The 18,352-nt window shown below is 66.5% G+C and overlaps 1 protein-coding gene across 2 annotated transcripts; it reads left to right on the top strand.

Annotated features, from left to right (window-relative positions):
- The first annotated feature begins 1,574 nt into the window (after positions 1 to 1,574).
- KIAA1522 (KIAA1522 ortholog) lies at positions 1,575 to 18,153 on the top strand. Of its 2 annotated transcripts, none has more exons than XM_056331310.1 (7): positions 1,575 to 1,803; positions 11,829 to 11,984; positions 12,197 to 12,252; positions 13,484 to 13,601; positions 13,979 to 14,095; positions 14,215 to 17,094; positions 17,311 to 18,153. In XM_056331310.1, the coding sequence occupies exons 1-7, from the start codon at positions 1,716 to 1,718 to the stop codon at positions 17,331 to 17,333; spliced, it is 3,438 nt and encodes a 1,145-aa protein (XP_056187285.1). In that variant the 5' UTR covers positions 1,575 to 1,715; the 3' UTR covers positions 17,334 to 18,153. The 2 variants fall into 2 exon arrangements, with proteins under 2 accessions (XP_056187285.1, XP_056187286.1); XM_056331311.1 differs by lacking the exon at positions 1,575 to 1,803 and adding an exon at positions 9,425 to 10,356.
- Positions 18,154 to 18,352: the final 199 nt, after the last annotated feature.

The raw sequence follows: 18,352 nt of genomic DNA, 5'->3' as shown, positions 1-18,352 counted from the left end.
TCTTGCAGGGAGAGAAATAAAAGTGCTTCACTGGGAAAGCTGGCGTGTGTGGGTGCGGAGTAGCCCCCCGTGTCACCGGGGAGGGGGACTGAGTGGCGTGGGGGGTCCATGCACCCTGGTTTGGAGCTGCTGTGAGGGGATGTACATCCCAGGGAGGCTGGAATGGTGCTGGGCAGCGGGAGGAAGCCCTGGCCCGGGCTGGAGATGCCCCTGGCTGACCCAGCTCCTGCAGCCCAGGGGAAAAATCATCTCCCCCAGTCCCTGGGCAGAGACCTCTGATGTATTGCACTTGTGACCTTGATGACCTTGTTTAATCTCAGGTGCCCTGAGCTGGAAAGGCTGTCCCTTGAACGGGGTACAGTTGGTAATGGGAAACGGAATGGTTTCCCACTGGGTCCCCCGACAGCTCCCACAGCAGACTGGGCAGCAAATGCATGGGGATGCTGGTGCAGCTGCCCTGGTGCCAGGCACTGTCGGTGGCACAAGACGCTCTCTGCCCTGCCGAGCGTGCCTTTCGGGCAGTGAACCAAGCTGGTGAGAAACTGAACCATCAATATTTCCATTGCGGAGAAGGCGACTGAAGTCCAAAGACTAATTTATTGCTGATCACCTTGGGAGGTCAGGGCAAAGCTGCTGGTTGACTTTTAATTTTGGGGGGGTTTTTTTTTGGTTTTTTTTGCATCACCTCCCCGGTTTTGCGCCTTTCCCACAAAGCCTTCCTTCCTATTTATCCCAGTCTTTGATGAATCACCTAAAGAACATAAACATTGCCAGCAGGAATTGCCCACCCCCTGGCCAGCTGACCCCTCTCTGCCCTCGCAGCATTTAATGTTCTAATTAAAAATCAGGAGGGAGAGCTGAGCTGGGGAAGCTGGTGTGCGTGTTTCTGAACAGGCAGTGGCAGGGCTTGTCAGTGCAGCGTGGGCAGCTGTCGGAGCAAAACCCTGGGCAGGGTCTGGAGCGGGGAGAAGCCGGGGTGCACCCAGGGGTGGCATGGCCAGGAGGTGCCGGCGGCGTGTGCCGACATGAACGTGGGTGTCCTGGTGGCATGCCTTGCTCCAGAGACAGGAGTGACTGTGGAGAGGGTGGCAGGGGGTTAACATCCACCGACGGGCATGTGGGTGCTCGCCCTGAGCTTGGACCCAGCCCGTGTCCTGGGGCGCTGTGCTCCAGCCTTGGAAGTTCTGTTGGAGCCTTGGCCGCACAGTGCCGGGCTCAGCTGGGGCGTCCCCATGGGGCTGGCACCCCCACGACCCGGGAAGGGGGTTGTAGCCTTGGTTGTCGGAGCCATGCTCAAGGATAAGCAGAAATGGTGGCAGCTCAGCCAAGCGTGGCAAACACCGGGGAGGTGGGTGCGGGGCTGGCGGCAAGCGCCGTGCTCGGCTTTCCCGACGTCCGGGGACGTCTGGGGAGCGGGGGTCTCCCTTGGACCCCTCGGCTTGGCTGTGGCACCCATGCGTCCCTGCTGAGCGATGGTGCTGGGAGGGTGCTGTGGGATCCCGGCAGGCCCCTCCTCTCTGCCTGTACCATTGGCTCCGGCACAGCCGCCTGCGAGAGCTGAGCTCCGCCGGAGCCGGAGCTGGAGGGATGGGGGCCGGCAGCTGAGAGCCGTCGTCTCCCTGCGGCAGCCCTGGCCACGCCGGAGCCAAGCTCGGCTCCGCCATGTAGCGTCCCGGCCTCCTCCACCCGGCCGTGGTGGAGGGCGAGAGCGGCTGATGGGCAACGTGCACCGCAAGAGGAGCGCGGCAGGCGTCAAGGCCGGCTCCCCCTGGCCCTTTGGCCGCGCCGGGAAGCCCAGGGCAGGTAGGAGCCATGGGGCTGCCGGGGAAGGGGCTGCCGAGGGGTCCCGGCTCGGTCCGGCTGGGAAAGTTTGCCGCCTCCGCTCTCTCCACCCAGCGTGGGGCTGGGCAGGAGCCGAGGCTCTGCGGCCGCAGGTTTTGCTCCACCTGCCCTCCATATGCTGGGGGTGGGCAGGATCAGGCCCCTTGACCCCGGGTGCTGGAGCTGGGGAAGAACCTGTGGCTGCGCACAGGGGCTGCGCCGACATGCCAGGGACAGCCGACAGCCGTCAGCTCGCCTGCGCTATCAGGACGGAGATCATGTGCCGAATTAGTTAACAATTTGTTTTTCTAAGCAGCGTCCCAGCGGTTAGAGCAGGGACCCAGGGCTGCTGGCGCTGCCTTCCTCCCCGGGCTCAGTTCCCGTCCCGTGCCTCAGTTTCCCCCGCTGTGCCCCAGGGAGCGGTGGATCCGGCAGTGTTTGCAGAGAGCACCGGGCTGCTCCCCCCGCATCCATCCTGCCAGCTTTCCCACCTCACCCTGTGCGTGTCTGGCCGCCCTGGCACCCGTCGCTCTGCTTCTTTACGCTCTGGCTCCGTGGGCGCAGCTGAAAAGCCCAGGAGGAGGCATGGAGCAGGGGGAGCCCCCTTCTGCAAGGAAGAGGAGCCAGGGAAAGGGTCCCGTGCCTGCCTGGACCCACATATGGAACAGTCAGCCCCACTGGGTGCCCAGTCCTGGTGAGCTCCCTCCACGGTTCCTGCGTCAGAGCGGGGCGATGCGAGCGGGGAAGGTCTCTCGCAGTAACATCGTCCCCGTCCCGGGGTTGCTGATTACCCTGTGATGTCGCTAAACCGTCCCCACGTCCCCACCTGGCCATGAGTTGAGGAGGGGACTTGATGGGCATGTGGGCAGGGGACTGGGATCAGTAGAGTGGGGTTAGTGGGACCGACGGGGTGATAACCAGGCGGTTTTCTCCTGCCAGCCCTGTGGGATCCCCAGCCCCGCTGTCCCTCCTGCCCTTGGCTGCCCTGTTTTCCCCGAGCTGTCTGTAGGGTAAACAGGGTCTGGGGGCAACCCCTCGCAGGCCTGAGGAGTGGCCATGGCAAGTGACGGCGAGGCAGGGGCCAGGATGGGGAGACCCCGCAGGCACAGAGGGGGATGGTGCCGAAATGCCCCGGCTGGCAGCATGTGCTCGGCGCCTGGGGAAACTGAGGCAGGAGCAGTTACATCAACTGCCCTTGGCTGTGCAGGGACAGCGTCCCCTTCGCCACAGGCTCTGTGCCGTCCACCTCTCCTCGCTGGCTGGCTGTGGTCTTGGCTCCGCCAAAGTCGTCCTCTCGTCGCGGTCTCCGTGCAGCCAGGGCTTGGTGCCACTGGCCACGCTGTGTTGTGGCTGGGCTCCGGCTCTTCGGCTCTGCTGGACACTGTCCCTCGGCCTCTGCCCTGAGCCACCGCCGTGCTGGTGATGGGGTGAGCTGCCTCCTTGGGAGAGGTGGTTTGGGGGCTCATGTCGGCATCCTTGGTGTGGTCCTCGCCTTTTCCTTGTGCCGCCCCTATCCAGACCTCCGTCTCCTCTCCATCCCCCCGCCAGGCTTGGGTGCCCCTTGCCAGTCCCTGAACCAGGACCACGGGGCTGCCGTGGGATGCGTGTCAGGTGAAGCCCTGCTCCGTTTCGGATGCCTTGGAATGGGTGCGATGTGGGACTGTGCGGGACAGATCCTGCAAGGCGAGGGCCGGCGCTGAGGCCGAACGAAGGCTGTGGGGTGGAAGGTGCTGAGAAAACATGGGGCAAGTTGTGTTTGTTCTCTGTGGCGGCTCCATGGCAACGGTGCAGTGGCCACAAAGTGAAAGAATTTGCATTGTGTCACTTCAGCATTTCGGAGGGCGCAGCCGGGATCACCAGGATGAAGCTGGGATCACCGGCTGGGGGCTGGGTGCGCCAGCACCCGTTGTCGGATAGGGCCCTGGTTGCTCGCGTCTTGCCCTTGCCCCTCACCCAGACCCTGGGTGCTTCTGGATGTTGGGTCAGAGGCTAATTGCATATGGTGGGCAGCTGGACCAGTGTCCCCCAGTTGCCATCTCTCCATCCCCATTGGCCCTGCCGTGCCCGCTGCCGGCGGGTCAGGCCCAGGCAGGCATCGGCAGCTGCCTTTGTGCTTCTGCCATGTGTGGGGCGACGTGGGCACCCACCGCCTTTCGATCCTGAAGGGCCGGAGCTGTGGTCCCCAGGGACAGGGCTGGCCAGGCAGAGGGCTGCCGGCATCGCTCTCCCTGCTGCAGCCACCTTGCTCTCTGCTGCGCTCCACCAGTGCCAACCCCGCATCCCCGTCCTTGTGCCGGAGCGGGGCCTGGCTGGCTCTGGGGTGCATCCCCTCCCCAGGCTGTCTGTGGCGGGAGCTGCTGGAGAAGGTCCTTGAGCACCAGGGAGACTGAAGCATCTTATCGCCTTCTTATCGGGACAGCCCTGCCGGGCCCTGCTGAGTCAGGATGGAGGAACGTGGCAGACAGCCAGGCTGCGCCCCGCAGAGTCAGTGGGGATGCGGCTGCAGCTGCCGTGGGTCCCCTGGCACCCGTGTCCCCATCGGTGGGTGCCGGCGTGGGTGGGAGGCAGGTTTGGGGCTCCCTGGGTCCCCTGGCACCTGGGTCCCTGTCGGTGGGCACAAGGGGGGTGGGAGGCAGGTTTGGGGCTTCCTGGGTCCCCTGGCATCCGTGTCCCTGTTGGTGGGGGTGGGAGGCAGGTTTGGGGCTTCCTGGGTCCCCCGGCATCTGTGTCCCTGTCGGTGGGGGTGGGAGGCAGGTTTTGGGGCACAGGGGTGATCCGTGGTTGGGAGGCTCCGTAGCAGCAGGCACCTGCCCTAGCCGGAGGGCCGGTGGTGGAGCCCCTTGGCTCTCTTGCCGTGCAGCTCCGGGGTGGGCTGAGCAGCTCTGGGCATCTTTCTCCTTCGCAGCTCCTCTCTGTGCCAGAGCCACACTGCGCTGGCTCTGCAAACAGCTGCTGGAGCAGATAAGGGCCTGCCCCGGCGGGGGATGCACCAAGATTTACACAGGCGCTTTCTCCAGGCACCGGCACTGCCAGACTCGCCTGGCCGCATCCTGCTGCCGGCTGAGAGGGCTGAGCCCTTCCCGGTGCCCCCTCCTGCTCCTGGAGCAGGGGAGGAGGTGATCTGCGGGTGTCCCGGGCAGGCAGCTGCCTCCAGCGCTTGGCTCCAACATGCCGTGCCGTGCCCGCTTGGCAGGCGCCCCGTCACCGAGAGGCAGGGATGGGACCTGCCGTCCTGCTGCCGGTTTATCCCCCCACCCCATTTTGGTGGCAGCCCCTGCCCCATCTGACAGCTCCTCTCCCATCTCCTCCCGGGATCCCCCATCGCCGTGGCCGTCGCTTCCTCGCCGCCTCCTGCCAGCGCTGCCGAGCGAGACACCCACGGGCAGGAGTGGGGTTGGATTCTGCTGGCAGGATGGTGGATCCGTGCGCGGCAAAACCTGCAAGGTCTTGTCCCTAATCCATCTCCTGGGTTTGCTCCTGCGTGGAGCCAAGTACCTGCTGTGACAGGCACGCCTGCCATGTACAGAACACCCTTGGTACCCGGCAAACACGCCGGGCATGACGGCACGCGCCGTGGGGATGCAGCCAGCTCCCAGCACCATGGCAGGGAACCGCGCAGGCGCTGCGGCGGTGTGCGTGCGAGGGACAGGACACCGGGGGAAGGTGTAGCAGGGCTGTAGTAAAGCCGTGGACTTTGGAGGGAGGAGGTGCCGGTGGCCTGTCCCCGTCTGCCGCTGCTGTGGCCTCCGCAGCCCCGCGTGGCTTTGGGGCTTTGCCTACCTGCCTCTCCTGCCCTGCGCTCCCCACCTGGGCCGCTCCCGCCCGGATCCGGCTCCTGGCCGGGGAAGGCTGTTATTTACCTTCAAACCAGTTTGGTGGCTTCTCCAGGGAGGGGACGAGCACGGGGTTGGGATGCGGTGGTGGGTGGTGGGACAGAGGCTCGACGGCTGCAGCAGGGGATGGGGATGGGAGTGAGGCACAGCTGGGCATGGCGGTGGTCCTGCCGTCCCTGCGGTGCTGGGACTCCTGCCGTGGGCTGCTGCCGGACCCTTGCCCGGGGTCTGATAACAGATGGGACAGGAGACACCGCGTGTCACCGCACGGGCTGCCTGTGTGGCCTGTGTGGGGTGGCGGTGGGGTCAGGGTGACTTGGCTGTGGCGCAGCACCGTCACCCCTGCCATGACGGCAGCCGTGGCCGGGGTGCTGGCCGGTGCCGGCTCCGAGCGGGGTTTCATCCTGCGCTGGCTCCTTTGCCATGGCCCGTTGGCTGGCCGGGCTGATGCAGGGTGGTTTTCTGCACTGTGACTTAGAGGAAGAAAAACGATCCAAGTTTGTTTTCCCATTTGAAATTAATTTTATTTCTGCCTCTGCGTGGGACCGTGTTTTGAGAGGCGAGCCAGCAGCACAGAGCGGGTTGTGTTTATTTGCTTTATGGAGATGTTTTTCTGGCTGGAGCAGCAGCCCCCAAGTCAGGCTGCAGCCCCTGGGCTGGCAGTGGGGGCTGCCCAGAGCCACTGTAAATATTATTGTGTTCTTATCCCGCCTGGGGAGAGCACGATCCTGCGGCGTGTCCCAGGGCATGGATCCTGTGCAGGAACAACAAGGGCTTGGGGAGCGAGGGCGGCCCCCAGGCTCCCTCACCAGCTGAAGGCTGGGGCGCAGCGGCAGGGCAGGGTGGCACCAGCGGGTGCCAGGTCCCACCCAGGGCCACGGAGCTGCCCGAGTGGAGGTGATGGGCCCAGGGGAAAGGTGGACACGCTCGGGCTCGTAAAGAGGCGGCGTCACTCCCGACGGAGAGATGCTGGCAGGGCTGCCTGCACCATCCCACCGGCTGGGAACCAAGTGGCCATGCTGCCTGGGAGGGGCTGGTTTGGAGGGAGCAGCGGGGCTGGAGCAACGACGGGGGCCTTGGTAGCCGTGGCGAGGTCCGTGTGCTGGCTGCTGCGTGGGGGTCTCGGGGTTGGGGTTCATGGTGCCCCCCATGGGCATTATCTCACCCTTCTGGCATCTGCAGCCAGCTCTGCTTTAGTCCCCGAGCCTGGGCGCGTGCCGGGTGGTGCTGGGCAGTGCCTGGGAGCAGTGTGGTGGGAAGGAGCCCCCAGGTCATGGGAAAGCATCACCCCCACGGGGCTGGGGGTCTTCTTGCCTCTGTCTGCACCGCCCTGGCTGCCGGGAGAAGGGAGGCAAGGTCTCCATCCCGCTGAGCAGGAGGACACACGCAGGCAGGTTCTCCTCCCTTTCCTCCCCTGGGGACCTTGCAGCCCCTGTCCGCCCCGCCTGCCAGCTCCCCCCTCCTCCCCATTTTTCTCCGGTGAGTCAGTGGTGGTGGAAGGGGCGGGCAGGGAGCTGCGCTGCCTGTTCCCTGCCTCCTGCCGCTGCCTGTTCCCTGCCTCCTGCCGCAGGACCCGCCGCTGTGCAGGGCGAAGGCAAGTCGAGGCAGTGCCGTGCAGGCAGGGATGGATGTTTGCAGCGGAGTCTGGCCAAACCTGCTGCTTGCAGGAGGCTCAGGCCTGGCGAGGAGGGGGACAGGAGCCAGGGATTTCTCCTCTGGCTCCCCCCGGGTGAAGAGCAGCGGCGTGGTAAGCCAGCTCCAGGAGGGAGCTGGGCTGGCGCCGTATCCCGCTTCCAGCATGGCTGGGCTGGGCTGTACGGCCCCGGCTGTGTTCCTTTGGGGTCCCGGCCCTTCGCATTCCCACCCCTTCGCACTCCCACCCCTTCCCATTCCCACCCCGTGCCCTCCAGCCCCTCTCTGCCCGCACAGAGCAGAGCAGGCAGAGTTGAGGGCAGGGTCCTTGGGGTTCCCACCCCCTTCCTATCATTTTGCCTTGCTCTGGGGATGCTTTGCTCCCTCTGGACCATCCCCGGTACTGGTAGCAGCAGATCCCGGCTCTGAGGCTGGGAGACCATCCTGAAGAGAGTAGCCAGCCCTGAGAGGCTGTCGGCTCCTTCTCCGGGAGGATCCCACTGCCACGTGCGGATGAGACACGTGTGTCAGACCAGCACCGCCGAGCCTGGAGGGGACGGGGCAATCCAGGGCGCATCGCAAAGAATGCACGAAGGACGGGGCGCCAGCTCTGACCGGGCATGTTGCTACTAGCACTGGCTGCAGCTGCGGCGGCTTCCTCAGCCCACCAAGATCTGCAGCCTCTGCCGCAGAGTCAGGCCTCTCTCCCTCCTGGTTTTCCCCTCCCTTTTCCCGTCCCCTTCCCAGTAGGTTTCACCAGGCATTGACAGCGCCGGGGCGAGGCTGTCTGGGCGAGGAGGATGCGGTGGTGAAGGCTGCAGGGAGCAGGAGGAGAAGCGGAGGCTGCTCTTCGCATGCCACCACGCTCCCCAGCGTCAGCCCTCAGCTCCTCCGTGGCCAGGCGGCGTTCCTGCCCCAGCTGGCCCATGGCCACCATGCCCTGCCCGGATTATCCTTTGGGTGATGGCAGCCGGCGATGGTGAGATCCTCCTGCCCTGAGCCGCGGAGGTGTCACACTCAGGAGAGGGACGCGTGTCTCTGTCAGCAAGGGATGCGCTCGAGGCCCTTTGGGTCCTCACAGGCGATGAGTATGAACAAGGAGGAGGAACAGGGACAGGCTGTCTGCTGGCATCTGGGAATGTCATCACAGCCCCAGGCAGCAGCTTCCACCTGTGCTGCCATCAGACCTGTGGGGTGAAGCTCAGCTCCACCTGGGCCCTGGATGGGCAGCACGGGGGGGGACTGTCCCCCTTTACCCGTGGGGGCTCGCAGAGCTCCCAGTGCTGTGCGGGGGGGTCCCAGGTGCAGCCCCATCTGTGCCAGCAGAGCTGGACACACCGTGCTGGGGGGCTGGATCCTTCCCTGCAGAGCCAGGAGCAGTGTCACTCGTGGCTGTTTGCCCACCGTCAGCCGTGGCCTTGGTTGGGGCTCGTGATGGGCTGCCCGGAGAGGAGAGGGCAGCGTTCAGTGCGGCACGTGGCTGCCCACTTTGTGCATCCTCAGCCCTTTAATTATGTCCCTTTTCTACTTGCGCTGTGAAAAGAGCCGGGGAGCGTCTGCCTGCAGCCGCCGGCACCTTCTGGCTGAGCGCATGGGCAGCGGGACTGATCCTGCCCGTGCTGGAGGCAGGGTGCTGGGTTCTGTGTAGCAAGGGGCTGCAGGGCGCTGCTTGTATTTGCTGTTAGGGACACAGAGGAGGTGCAGGGGAAGAAATCCTCGCTGAGCCTGGAGCTGCCCGGCTGGGGCCGCGGAGGTGCCCTTCCAAGGTTGAACTGTCCCTTGGGCTGCGCGTTCAGTGCCCGGGGTCTGGTGGGACCCTCACTCTCTGCGTTGGGTAATGCTGCTCCATCTGCAGCCCCCTGTGCTGCTGCAATACCCACGGGGGGGGGCAGGGAAGGAGGGTTTGACATGTCAGCTGCCAGCTGGCACTAGGGTGGCCCTGCCCGCTGGGTAAATACTGGGAGCTCTTCACCTTTTGGGGTGAAATACCTGTTGATGGGTATTCAGGAATTTCCTGAGGTGCTGGGCACCCAGGGGTGATGGACAGGGCACATTGCCCCGCTGCCTGCCAGTGGCACGGGCCTCCCCAGCACCCACCACGCAGCACCTTGTGTGGCGAGGACGGGCGCCCGTCAGTGCCACGGTCTGTGCCAGTGCCTGACCGCCCAGCGTTTCTGCCCCTGCCTTCACCTGCCCTTGTGCCAGCAGCTGGAGCTACTGGTTAGACTGGTTGGAGATCTCGTTCTCCCCCAGTGCCGCCAGCTCTCGTGACCGTGTGCTGGATGCCCTGTCCCCGAGGACAAACGCCCTTGGCTCGTGTCCCCCTGCTCTCCCTGGCAGGGCTGGGGGGGGCTGTGGTGAGCACCCGCTCCTGGGGGACACTGGGGATGGTGGAATGCTGGCACCCTTGGCTGTGGTGTATCAAAAGGGCTGGTGCTCACTGGTGGAAGAGCCTCCCAGCCCCTCCCAGTTGGCTGTACTGGTGTGGAAGCAAGCAACTGGTTTACAGGGATGGTGTGCACAGTGGGGAGCGAGAGAGCGAGGAGGGTCTGGGGAGGGTCCCAGGCGTGCAGATAAGGGGGGACTGGGGAAATGCTGGCCCCGAGCCTGGCAGAACGGATGCCGGTGGGCCGTGCTGTGTGTGGAAGGAGGCGGGAGGGCCGGGGGTCAGCGGGGAGGCCAGAGGAGGGGCCCCCACTCGCCTTCTCCCGTGCCGGAGGAGCGCGGTGGGCGCAGCTGGGGCTGTCCCCCCCTGCCACCGCGCAGCCGTCCCCGGGGTCGGGCTTGTCCCCGCACACCGGCCGGCAGCTGCGCCAGAGCCTCTTCGCCCGGCTGAGCATCCTCCCGCCGGCTGAGCATCCTCCCGCGCCGTGCGGATGAGGACGGAGAGAGGGAGCTGGGGGCCGCCGGCATCCGCCTCGCTGGCACACGGCTGGGCGAGAACCACCCCGGCACAATAGGCAGAGGCTTTGTGGGGGGCGGCGGCGCCCCCAGACCCTCTTCCCGGCTACCATGGTGGTTTTCATGGGCAGGAACCTCTCCTCGCTTCTGGCTTTCTTCAAGAAGAAGGGTGAGTGAGCGGGAGGGAGGGAGCAGCGCCTTGTCCTTACACAACCCCTGCCTGCCGGGACCCCCGCCTGCCCAGCACCGGCTGCTAGCCCACCCGCAGTGGGCGGGGGGGGGGGGGCTGCCATCACGGGGGAGAGCAGGGAAGGTCACCCCAGCCCTGGCCTTGTCCGCTGGGAAGTTAATGGAATAAATCACTGCGCTCCTTTCGGCGGAAGGCAGCCGCGAGCGTGCCGGGGGGTGTCGGGCGAGGGGCTGCCAAAATGGGGGGAAGAAAGGGCTTGGGGGAAGGGGAACGTGTTGAGGCTGGGGGGGGGCTGGGGGTGATTTGTGTCCCTTGTAGGGACCCTGCAGCAGCACAGGGGTCCCCTGCGCTGCCACCTGCTCTCCCGGCCTGGCGGAGCCACTGGTGCCCGCGCTGGTGCTGCGGAGGCAGAGGCCAGCATGGTGGCATGGCGCGGCAGGGCGGGCCGGCTCCATTGTTCATGGCCTGCTCCTTTGTGCGCCGGAGCCGAGCGCGACCGCCTCGCCGCCTGCCTGGGCTGGCCAGGAGGGGACAGGGGGGACAGGGGACAGGGGATGGCTGTGTGGGGCCGGCGATGCCCAGCACCAGGTGCCCATGTCCCCAGGGTGCTGCCGCCAGCCTCGCTGGTCTCCCGTGCTCACCCTTCCCTTCCTCAGCCTGAAATTGGTTGTTTTTTGAGGGCAGGAGGGATTCGAGGCTTGGTGGCAGGCACGGCGCGCGGGCAGGAGCAGGCAGGGCTGTGCCGGTGGTGCCTGGCTGGGTGGTGCCAGGTGCAGCCCCCCGCAAGCACCCGGAGCTGCTCGTGGGCACCCCAGGGTGCCGACGGTGGTTTGCAGGGAGGGGGCTGCAAGGCAGGGTGTGGAGGGCCCCCCGTGTTGGCCCTGCCTGGCACGGCATATGGGGTCTCCGGCATCTGGGGGGCTCAGAGCAAGGATTTGGGTCCTCTGCGGTCGCTGCACCAGGCTGTGCCTCAATTTCCCTTGTCTGTGCAGTTCCCAGCCTGCCTGGGCACGGGGTGAGTCCCTGCTCTTGGGGTGCTGTGCAAGGCCTGGGATGATGCAACCCTCCAAAGGGAAAGTCATCGTCTTTTTATCCCCGTTTAATCCCCCCGTGCCGCCCCTTCAGCCGCCCGCAGCCCCACACAACTTGCTGCCTCACTTGCTCCTAACGAAGGTGCCGTGTCCCAGCTCCGCTCCGGCCGGCGGGGAGAAAACCCCGCGGCTCCACGGTGGAGACAGCCCGACTCCGACATATCGACAGGCCGGGCAGAGCCACGGGAGGCGATTTCTTGCACAGCATTTCCAGCATCCAGTTTGGAGATGACCGGGATAACATCATCCTAGGCTGGCTGTCATCACCCGGCTCGCTGGGGTGGCATCCTGTGGGTGGGAGCGCATCGGTGGGAGCGTGGCTGTGTCCCCCCAGCCGAGCTGACCCCTCTATCTCCACAGGCGCTGCCAAGGGCGAGACGGAGAAGCGGCTGAGCGTGCAGTACACCGCCGGCGAGCCATGCCCCGACAACGTCTTCTTCCCCAGCACGCGGCCCCCGCACCTGGAGGAGCTGCACAACCAGGCTCAGCAGGGACTGAAGTCCCTGCAGCACCAGGGTAGGTGTCCCCAACCCTGGGGTGGCTCGGGGACACGGTGAAGGGCACAGCTGGCCGGCCCCAGCTCCTGGCTGGCTGGGCTATGTGGGCGGCGCGATGGGGCTGACCGGAGTCCAGTGCCGGGGCTGGCAGCAGTGGCTGGAGCGTGCGGGATCACTGCCGGACGCCCCCGGCCCCCCCGGGGGGATTTACCCCCTGCCTTCCCTCCGCAGAGAAGCAGAAGCAGACCAAAGGTGCCTGGGACCACGGGGACACCAGCAGCCTCCAGGTGAGCCCTGCTGAGGAGCCGGCTCTGCCCCACAGCACTCTCGGGGTGCCCTGGGGGTGAGGGGACACAGGGCAGCCCCTCTGTCCCCCCTGGGTGGTGTCTGGGGGCAGATGGGGGACCAGCCGAGACTGCAGGACCATGGCCGGGGGGGTTGTGGGGCAGGAAGGGGCTGTGCATCCCTCAGTGTTGTCCCTTTGGCCCCGTGACGAGGTGCTGTCCCTGTCCCCATCCTCAGCGTCGGGCGTGTCCTGTCCTGCCCTGCCCTGGGGGGCTCTGCCCAGGGAACCCCACCGTGCCCACATCCCCGTGTCCCCTCGATCCCACCCCACCAGGCAGCCCCAGGCGAGGTGGGGTGATGGGACAGCATGACAAGGACCGTTGGCCGTATCCAGCCTGGTGGCCAGGCCCCTCCCTGGCTGCTGACGAGGAGAAACTCCCACTCTCTTGGCCGAGCTGGGCTTTGCCGCTTCCCTGGGCTCTGACCGCGCTGCCGCTGCCTCACCGCCCATGTTTGCTCAAGCCGCTGCCTCCCGCCGGCCTTTGCCCCCCTTCACCCCTTGGAAGCGGGGGGCTGGGAGCCCCGTGGCGGGTGGAACCCCGGGGTGAGCAGCGGCTCAGGGTGGCGCAGTGGCGGGGCTGGGTGGTGGTTCCCGCTGATGTGTCTCATCCCAACCTCCGTCTGTGCCAAGAGATGCTTTGGAGGGATGGGGGGCTGCGGAAAGCTGTGCCCGTCATGGGGCTGGGCCACCCGGTGGGGCATGTGTGTGCCACGGGTCCCCGGCACGGCCACATGGCTGCCTGCCCGCCCCCGTCCTCGTCCCGCTGCCCTGCCTCGGCCCCACGCCCCCCTCCCAGCCATGGCAGCCCTCCAGCCCCAGCTCTGGGGCACAGCAGGGCTCGGCGCAGCCATGGGGCCATTTCTGGCTTGGCACGGTGGCGAGGCCGGCGGCTCCCTCGGGTGCTGCTCCAGTGGGCTGGCCCCCGGCTCGCCTGCTCCCTGGGGGGCTGCGAGGCCACGCGGGGTCCCTGGGGCTGATCCCGGCCCCGCTCCTGGTGGGAGGACTCTGGATGCCGGCGTGGCTGACTCAGCCTTTGGCCCTCGGAGAAGCTTTTGTCTCGGCAGCGCTGGGCTGCGGAGTCAGTTTGCGGCGAAGAAGGGGCCTGGTGGGGGCCGGGGCAGCTCCGTCCCCGCAGCCCGGGGTTCACCTGAGCCCGCTCTGTGTCCCCACAGTCGTGCGCATCCTCGGAGGATGACAGCGTGTCCTTCCGGAGCCGGGCGGCCTCCTGTGCCACAGACAGCACCTCTGAGGACGCCCTCTCCATCCGCTCGGAGATGATCCAGCGGAAAGGTACCCAGCCGGGGGGCTGGGGGATGTGAGCCGAGGGGCTGCGAGGTGGGCTGGAGCGCGTGGCAGCAAAGCTGGGCTCTGCGTTGGCGTGGCCGCGAGCCAGTGCAGGGGTCTGGGGCCCTTGGGGAGAAGAGAGCAGCTCCGGCTGAGTCAGAGCATTGGGACTGGGCGAGGGCGACCGATGGATGGACACCGTCTCCTCCCTGCTGGGGCTGCGCGGCTGTTTGGCAGCTGCCGGAGCCTCTCTGGGCTGTGCCGAGCGCCAGAGCCCGGCTTGTCCTGCAGCGTCTCTGGCAGTGGGGGGGTGCTGGAGGCGCTGGAGATGCCCTGGCCAGGGCCCCCCACATGCTGGCTGAACCCACTCGTGCCTCTCGCAGGTTCCACCTTCCGACCGCATGACTCCTTTCCCAAATCCTCGGAGAGGGCTGGCAAGAAGAGGAAGGAGAGGAGGACGACGGTGCTGGGCATCCCCCATCATGTCCAGAAGGAGCTGGGTAAGCACTGGGGGCGAGGGGGGATTTTTAGGGTCTGATCTCGTTGCCCAGGCTCTGTTTGCCTTGGCTCGGTGCATCTGCCTGGGGATCACGCCGGGTTCATCTCTCCCTGCTCCCAGGTCTCAGGAACAGCCGGGAAGCCAAAGGACACCCCGAGGCTGATGGGCGAGGGCAGGCGGGGCGCGGGGGCAGCCAGGCACCGCAGCCCTTGCTGAACGGTGGGCAGGTCTCCGGCGATGCCATCCGCATCCCCACCATCGACGGGAAGCTGCAGCCGCTGGCTGTCACCAGGGGTGCCCGCGTCTGCCTGGGAACCTTGGAGGAGGCAGACACGGCCCTGCAAAAGCACATTGACCGCGTTTACTACGACGACACATTGCTAGGGAGGAAGACGGCGGCCAAACTGTCACCCATGGCGAGGCCAAAGTCGCTGGCCGTGCCGGGCATGACCACCAACACCCACCCGGAGCTGCTGAGCCCCGTCATGTCCATCTCACCCCAGGGCACCTACATGTCCAAGATCATCCCCAACGCCATCCTGCCGCCCATGGTGGACGTGGTGGCCCTGACACGGAGCAGCGTGCGGACACTGAGCCGCTGCAGCCTGGTGTCATCCAGCCCGGCCTCGGTGCGCTCCCTTGCCCGCTTCTCGGAGCGCAGCACCCGCAGCCGTGAGCCCTCCTCCTCCAGCGACAACTGGAGCCACTCGCAGTCCACGGAGACCATCGTCTCCAACAGCTCCACCATCTCCTCCCAGGGTGGCTCCGACCACCGGCAGCCCGAGGCAGGGCCGCGCAGCGAGGATGCCACGGCTCGCTCCAACACTGACCAAATCAGTGTCTACAGCTCCACCAGCTTGGCCAGCTCCTGCTCCAAGCCGGCCACCGGCCCCATGCCAGTGGTCCCCGGGCTCCTAGCCGTGGGGGGCAGCAGCGGTCGGGTGTCCCCTGCCTACAGCACGAGCAGCCAGGCGGAGGGCTCGGACACAGGCAGCCTGGCCAGCGAGCGCTCCTCCGCCCGCAGCGTCTCCCTCAGGAAGATGAAGAAGCCCCCGGCCCCCCCTCGCAGGACCTACTCGCTGCACCAGAAGGCTGAGGGGGAGCCCAAGGTGCTGGGGCTGCCCCCCAAGCCCGACCGGCGGTCCCAGCGGGAGAGCAGCACGCCCTGGTCCCCACACTCGGAGCCCTTCAGCCCCACGGCTGAGGATGAGGTCTTCTCCCCGTCATCGCTGAGCGAGACCAGCAGCCTCCGCTCCGAGAACCTGGCCGGCACCAGCTCCCCTGAGGCCTCGCGGGGCAGCCCCGGGGTGACGGTGGTGCTGAGGGAGCCCCAGGCTCAGCCCAAGTGGAGCTGCCCGGATGGGTCTGACCGCACCATGTCCCCTTCCAGCGGCTACTCCAGTCAGAGTGGGACACCTACACTGCCTGCCAAGGGGCTGGGACCCCCAGCTGTGTCCCCGGGCAGGGCTCAGCCCCAGAAACCGGAGCGGGTCTGCTCCTTACAGTCGCCTGCGCTCTCCGTGTCTTCCTCCCTCACCTCCATCTCCTCCTCAGCCTCGGACCCGGCTCCCCCCGAGACACTGCCGTGCCGCTTGGACCGGTTCATCATCCCGCCGCACCCCAAGGTGCCTGCTCCCTTCTCCCCACCGCCCACCAAGCTCCAGCAGCCCGTGGCCCCCGCCGTCCCCCTCCTCCCCTCACCAGACCCACCAGCACCCAGTACTGTCTGCCCGGAGCCCTCAGCCAAGCCCAACGGCAAGTCACCACCACCATCGCCGCCACCTGCCTACCACCCGCCTCCCCCGCCAGCAAAGAAGGCGGAGGAGAGCCCCCAGGCTGCCAGTGAGACCGCCGCTGACACCGCCTGGCCCCCGCCTCCCCCGCCAGCCCCTGAGGAGCACGACCTGTCCATGGCAGACTTCCCCCCTCCGGATGAAGCCTATTTCTCGAGCCTGCCCGATGCCACCCCGTCTCCGGCAGCTGAGCAGAAAGCGACACCGAGCCCAGGGGCTGCATCTTCCTCCTTCTCAGCCGCCGTCTCCTCACGCAGCCAGCAGCAAGGCCCGCCGCCGGCCGGAGCACCGCAGCCGCCTTCCCTCACCAAGCCCCCTCCCGAGGCTGCTGTGCCCCCCCCGCCGCCGCCACCTCTCCCCCCACCCTCAGCTCCGGCTCTGCCGCCCCAAATCAGTCTTAAGAAGGCGGCCAACGGCCCCCGGGCAGACGCCAAGAAGGAGCCGGTGTCGCGGAGCAAGAGCGGCCCCGTGCCCAAGGAGGACGCCAGCCTGCCCATCGTCACGCCCTCACTGCTGCAGATGGTGCGGCTGCGCTCCGTGAGCGTCGAGCCGCCCGCCGGGGCCGGGGCCGGTGCTGAGGAGCGGCCGGCACCCCAGAAGCCCGTCCGCCGGTCCCTGTCCACACGGCAGCCCCCTCCTGCCAAAGACGCGGTGCCTTCCAACCAGCTCCACCACGCCGTGCACCTCAAGGCCGCTGCCTTGTCCACCGGTGAGGCTGCGGAGAAGCTGGCGGGCAGCAGAGCAGCACTGCCTGGCACCGAGGGGCCCGCCGGGGACGGCCGGCTCTCCCCCAGGCACAAGTCGCCGGCCTCCACCGCCAGCTTCATCTTCGCCAAGAGCTCCAAGAAGCTGGTGATCGAGACGGCCTCGTCCCCCGAGGCGCAGGCTGACCTGAAGAAGAACTTGGTGGCCGAGCTGATGAATTTCTCGGGCCAACGTTCGGCAGCCCCGGCTACTGCCCAGCAGGGCCCCGGCAAGGCGCAAGCCCACCGAAAACCCAGCAAGATCCCCCCTCCGGTAGCCAAGAAGCCTTCGCTTGGCCCCGGGCCGGCTCCTTCCCCCCTGAGCCCGAAGGCGCCGGGCTCCCCCGTGCGGGATGGGAAAGCCAAGGCCGTGCCGGTGGACGGGAGCAGGACTAAGAGCGAGCTGGCGGGGACGGCGGCCTCGGGGACGGAGGGCAGGAGCACCACGGAGCCGCCGGCACAAGGTACGTGGGATGCGGGCCCAACTCGGCCCCGCTGCGGGCTGCTGCTGCTATAGGTGCTCGGGCTCCTGAGCTGCAGGCTCCCAGCCCAGCACACAGGCCGTGCTGGGGTGGCACTGGGACAACTGGGAGAGCCTGGCCATGGGACCAGACTTGGGGCAGGGCTGGGGGCAGCCGGGGCTTAGGGTGCCTGATGGGCTCTTCGCTCATGCCTTGCAGATGGACGGGGAGAGACAGCCTGAAGGACGAAGCTGCAGGACTGGTGCCCCCACGGACAGGAATCCAATTCTCTCAGGGACCTGGGCAGGTCAACAGACGAGTGTGGAACTGGCAACTAACTTAATACAGGAAGCAAACAGCCTTAGCCTCCACGGCCTTGATGATATTTATGCAAAAATGGTGTTGGTTTCACTTTCCTAAGTACTACAGCTTTATTTTGCTTTTTTTTTTTTTTTTTTTTTTTTACTGGACTCGAGGCTGGTGCCGAGCCAGCACCTCCTCCCTGCTGAGCTGCCGCTTGGTTTGCGTACGGAGCCGAGCAGCCACGCTAAGAGGAGCGCAGGGGCCGAAGATGCTGGAGCTGGAGCCGCTCTGCTCCCGGTCAGCCGGGCCCGCGAGGAATTGAAGCACTTTGGACAAGCGAACAGGAAGGTTTCAGCCACAGCAGTTCCCAGGGGAATGCGGGCAGGAGCAGCGGGATGGGACGGACGCGCTGGTCAAGGGCTCCAGCCCTTGATGGAGAGGCAAGAGGGGCTCTCGGCCAGCACCGCTCTCCTCACAGCAGTGCAGGCTGTGGGCACTAGCCCACTGCCCGGCATAGCCAGCCCACAGCCGTGCTGGCCACAGGGTGGAGGGGGAGCCTGGCTGCCCCGCGAGCTGGTCTTCGGGCCCTGGGGTAGAGCCTTGATTTCTGTTTCTGTAAACTCGGGGTCATTTTGATTTCTTTGATTGTAAAAAAAAACACAAAACCAAACCAACCAAACCAAACCAAAAGCAACCAACCCTCTGCCGCTGAGTAGCTGCTCAGAGCTCTGTACCTGGCTGGTAAAAATGATGACCGAAGCTTGCTGCCTCCTGTGCTTCCTGGCTTACGGCCACAGCCTTGCCACGCGTGCCAGCTGCCCTTCCCGGCGCTGTCGAGCTGTGGGGCAGGCACAGACCCCCAGCAGGCCGGCTCCCGGGTGGGCAGGGGGCTCAGGCAGCACTGAAACAGCAGCAGAGCTGGCTGCCAGCTCAGCCATCTCGCCCCGGACAGACAGGC

The sequence above is a fragment of the Falco biarmicus genome, chromosome 3 (genome assembly GCF_023638135.1).
Source record: "Falco biarmicus isolate bFalBia1 chromosome 3, bFalBia1.pri, whole genome shotgun sequence".
Taxonomy (NCBI): domain Eukaryota; kingdom Metazoa; phylum Chordata; class Aves; order Falconiformes; family Falconidae; genus Falco; species Falco biarmicus.
The sequence above is the reverse complement of the archived record's forward strand: the minus strand, read 5'-3'. Positions and strand labels throughout refer to the sequence as shown.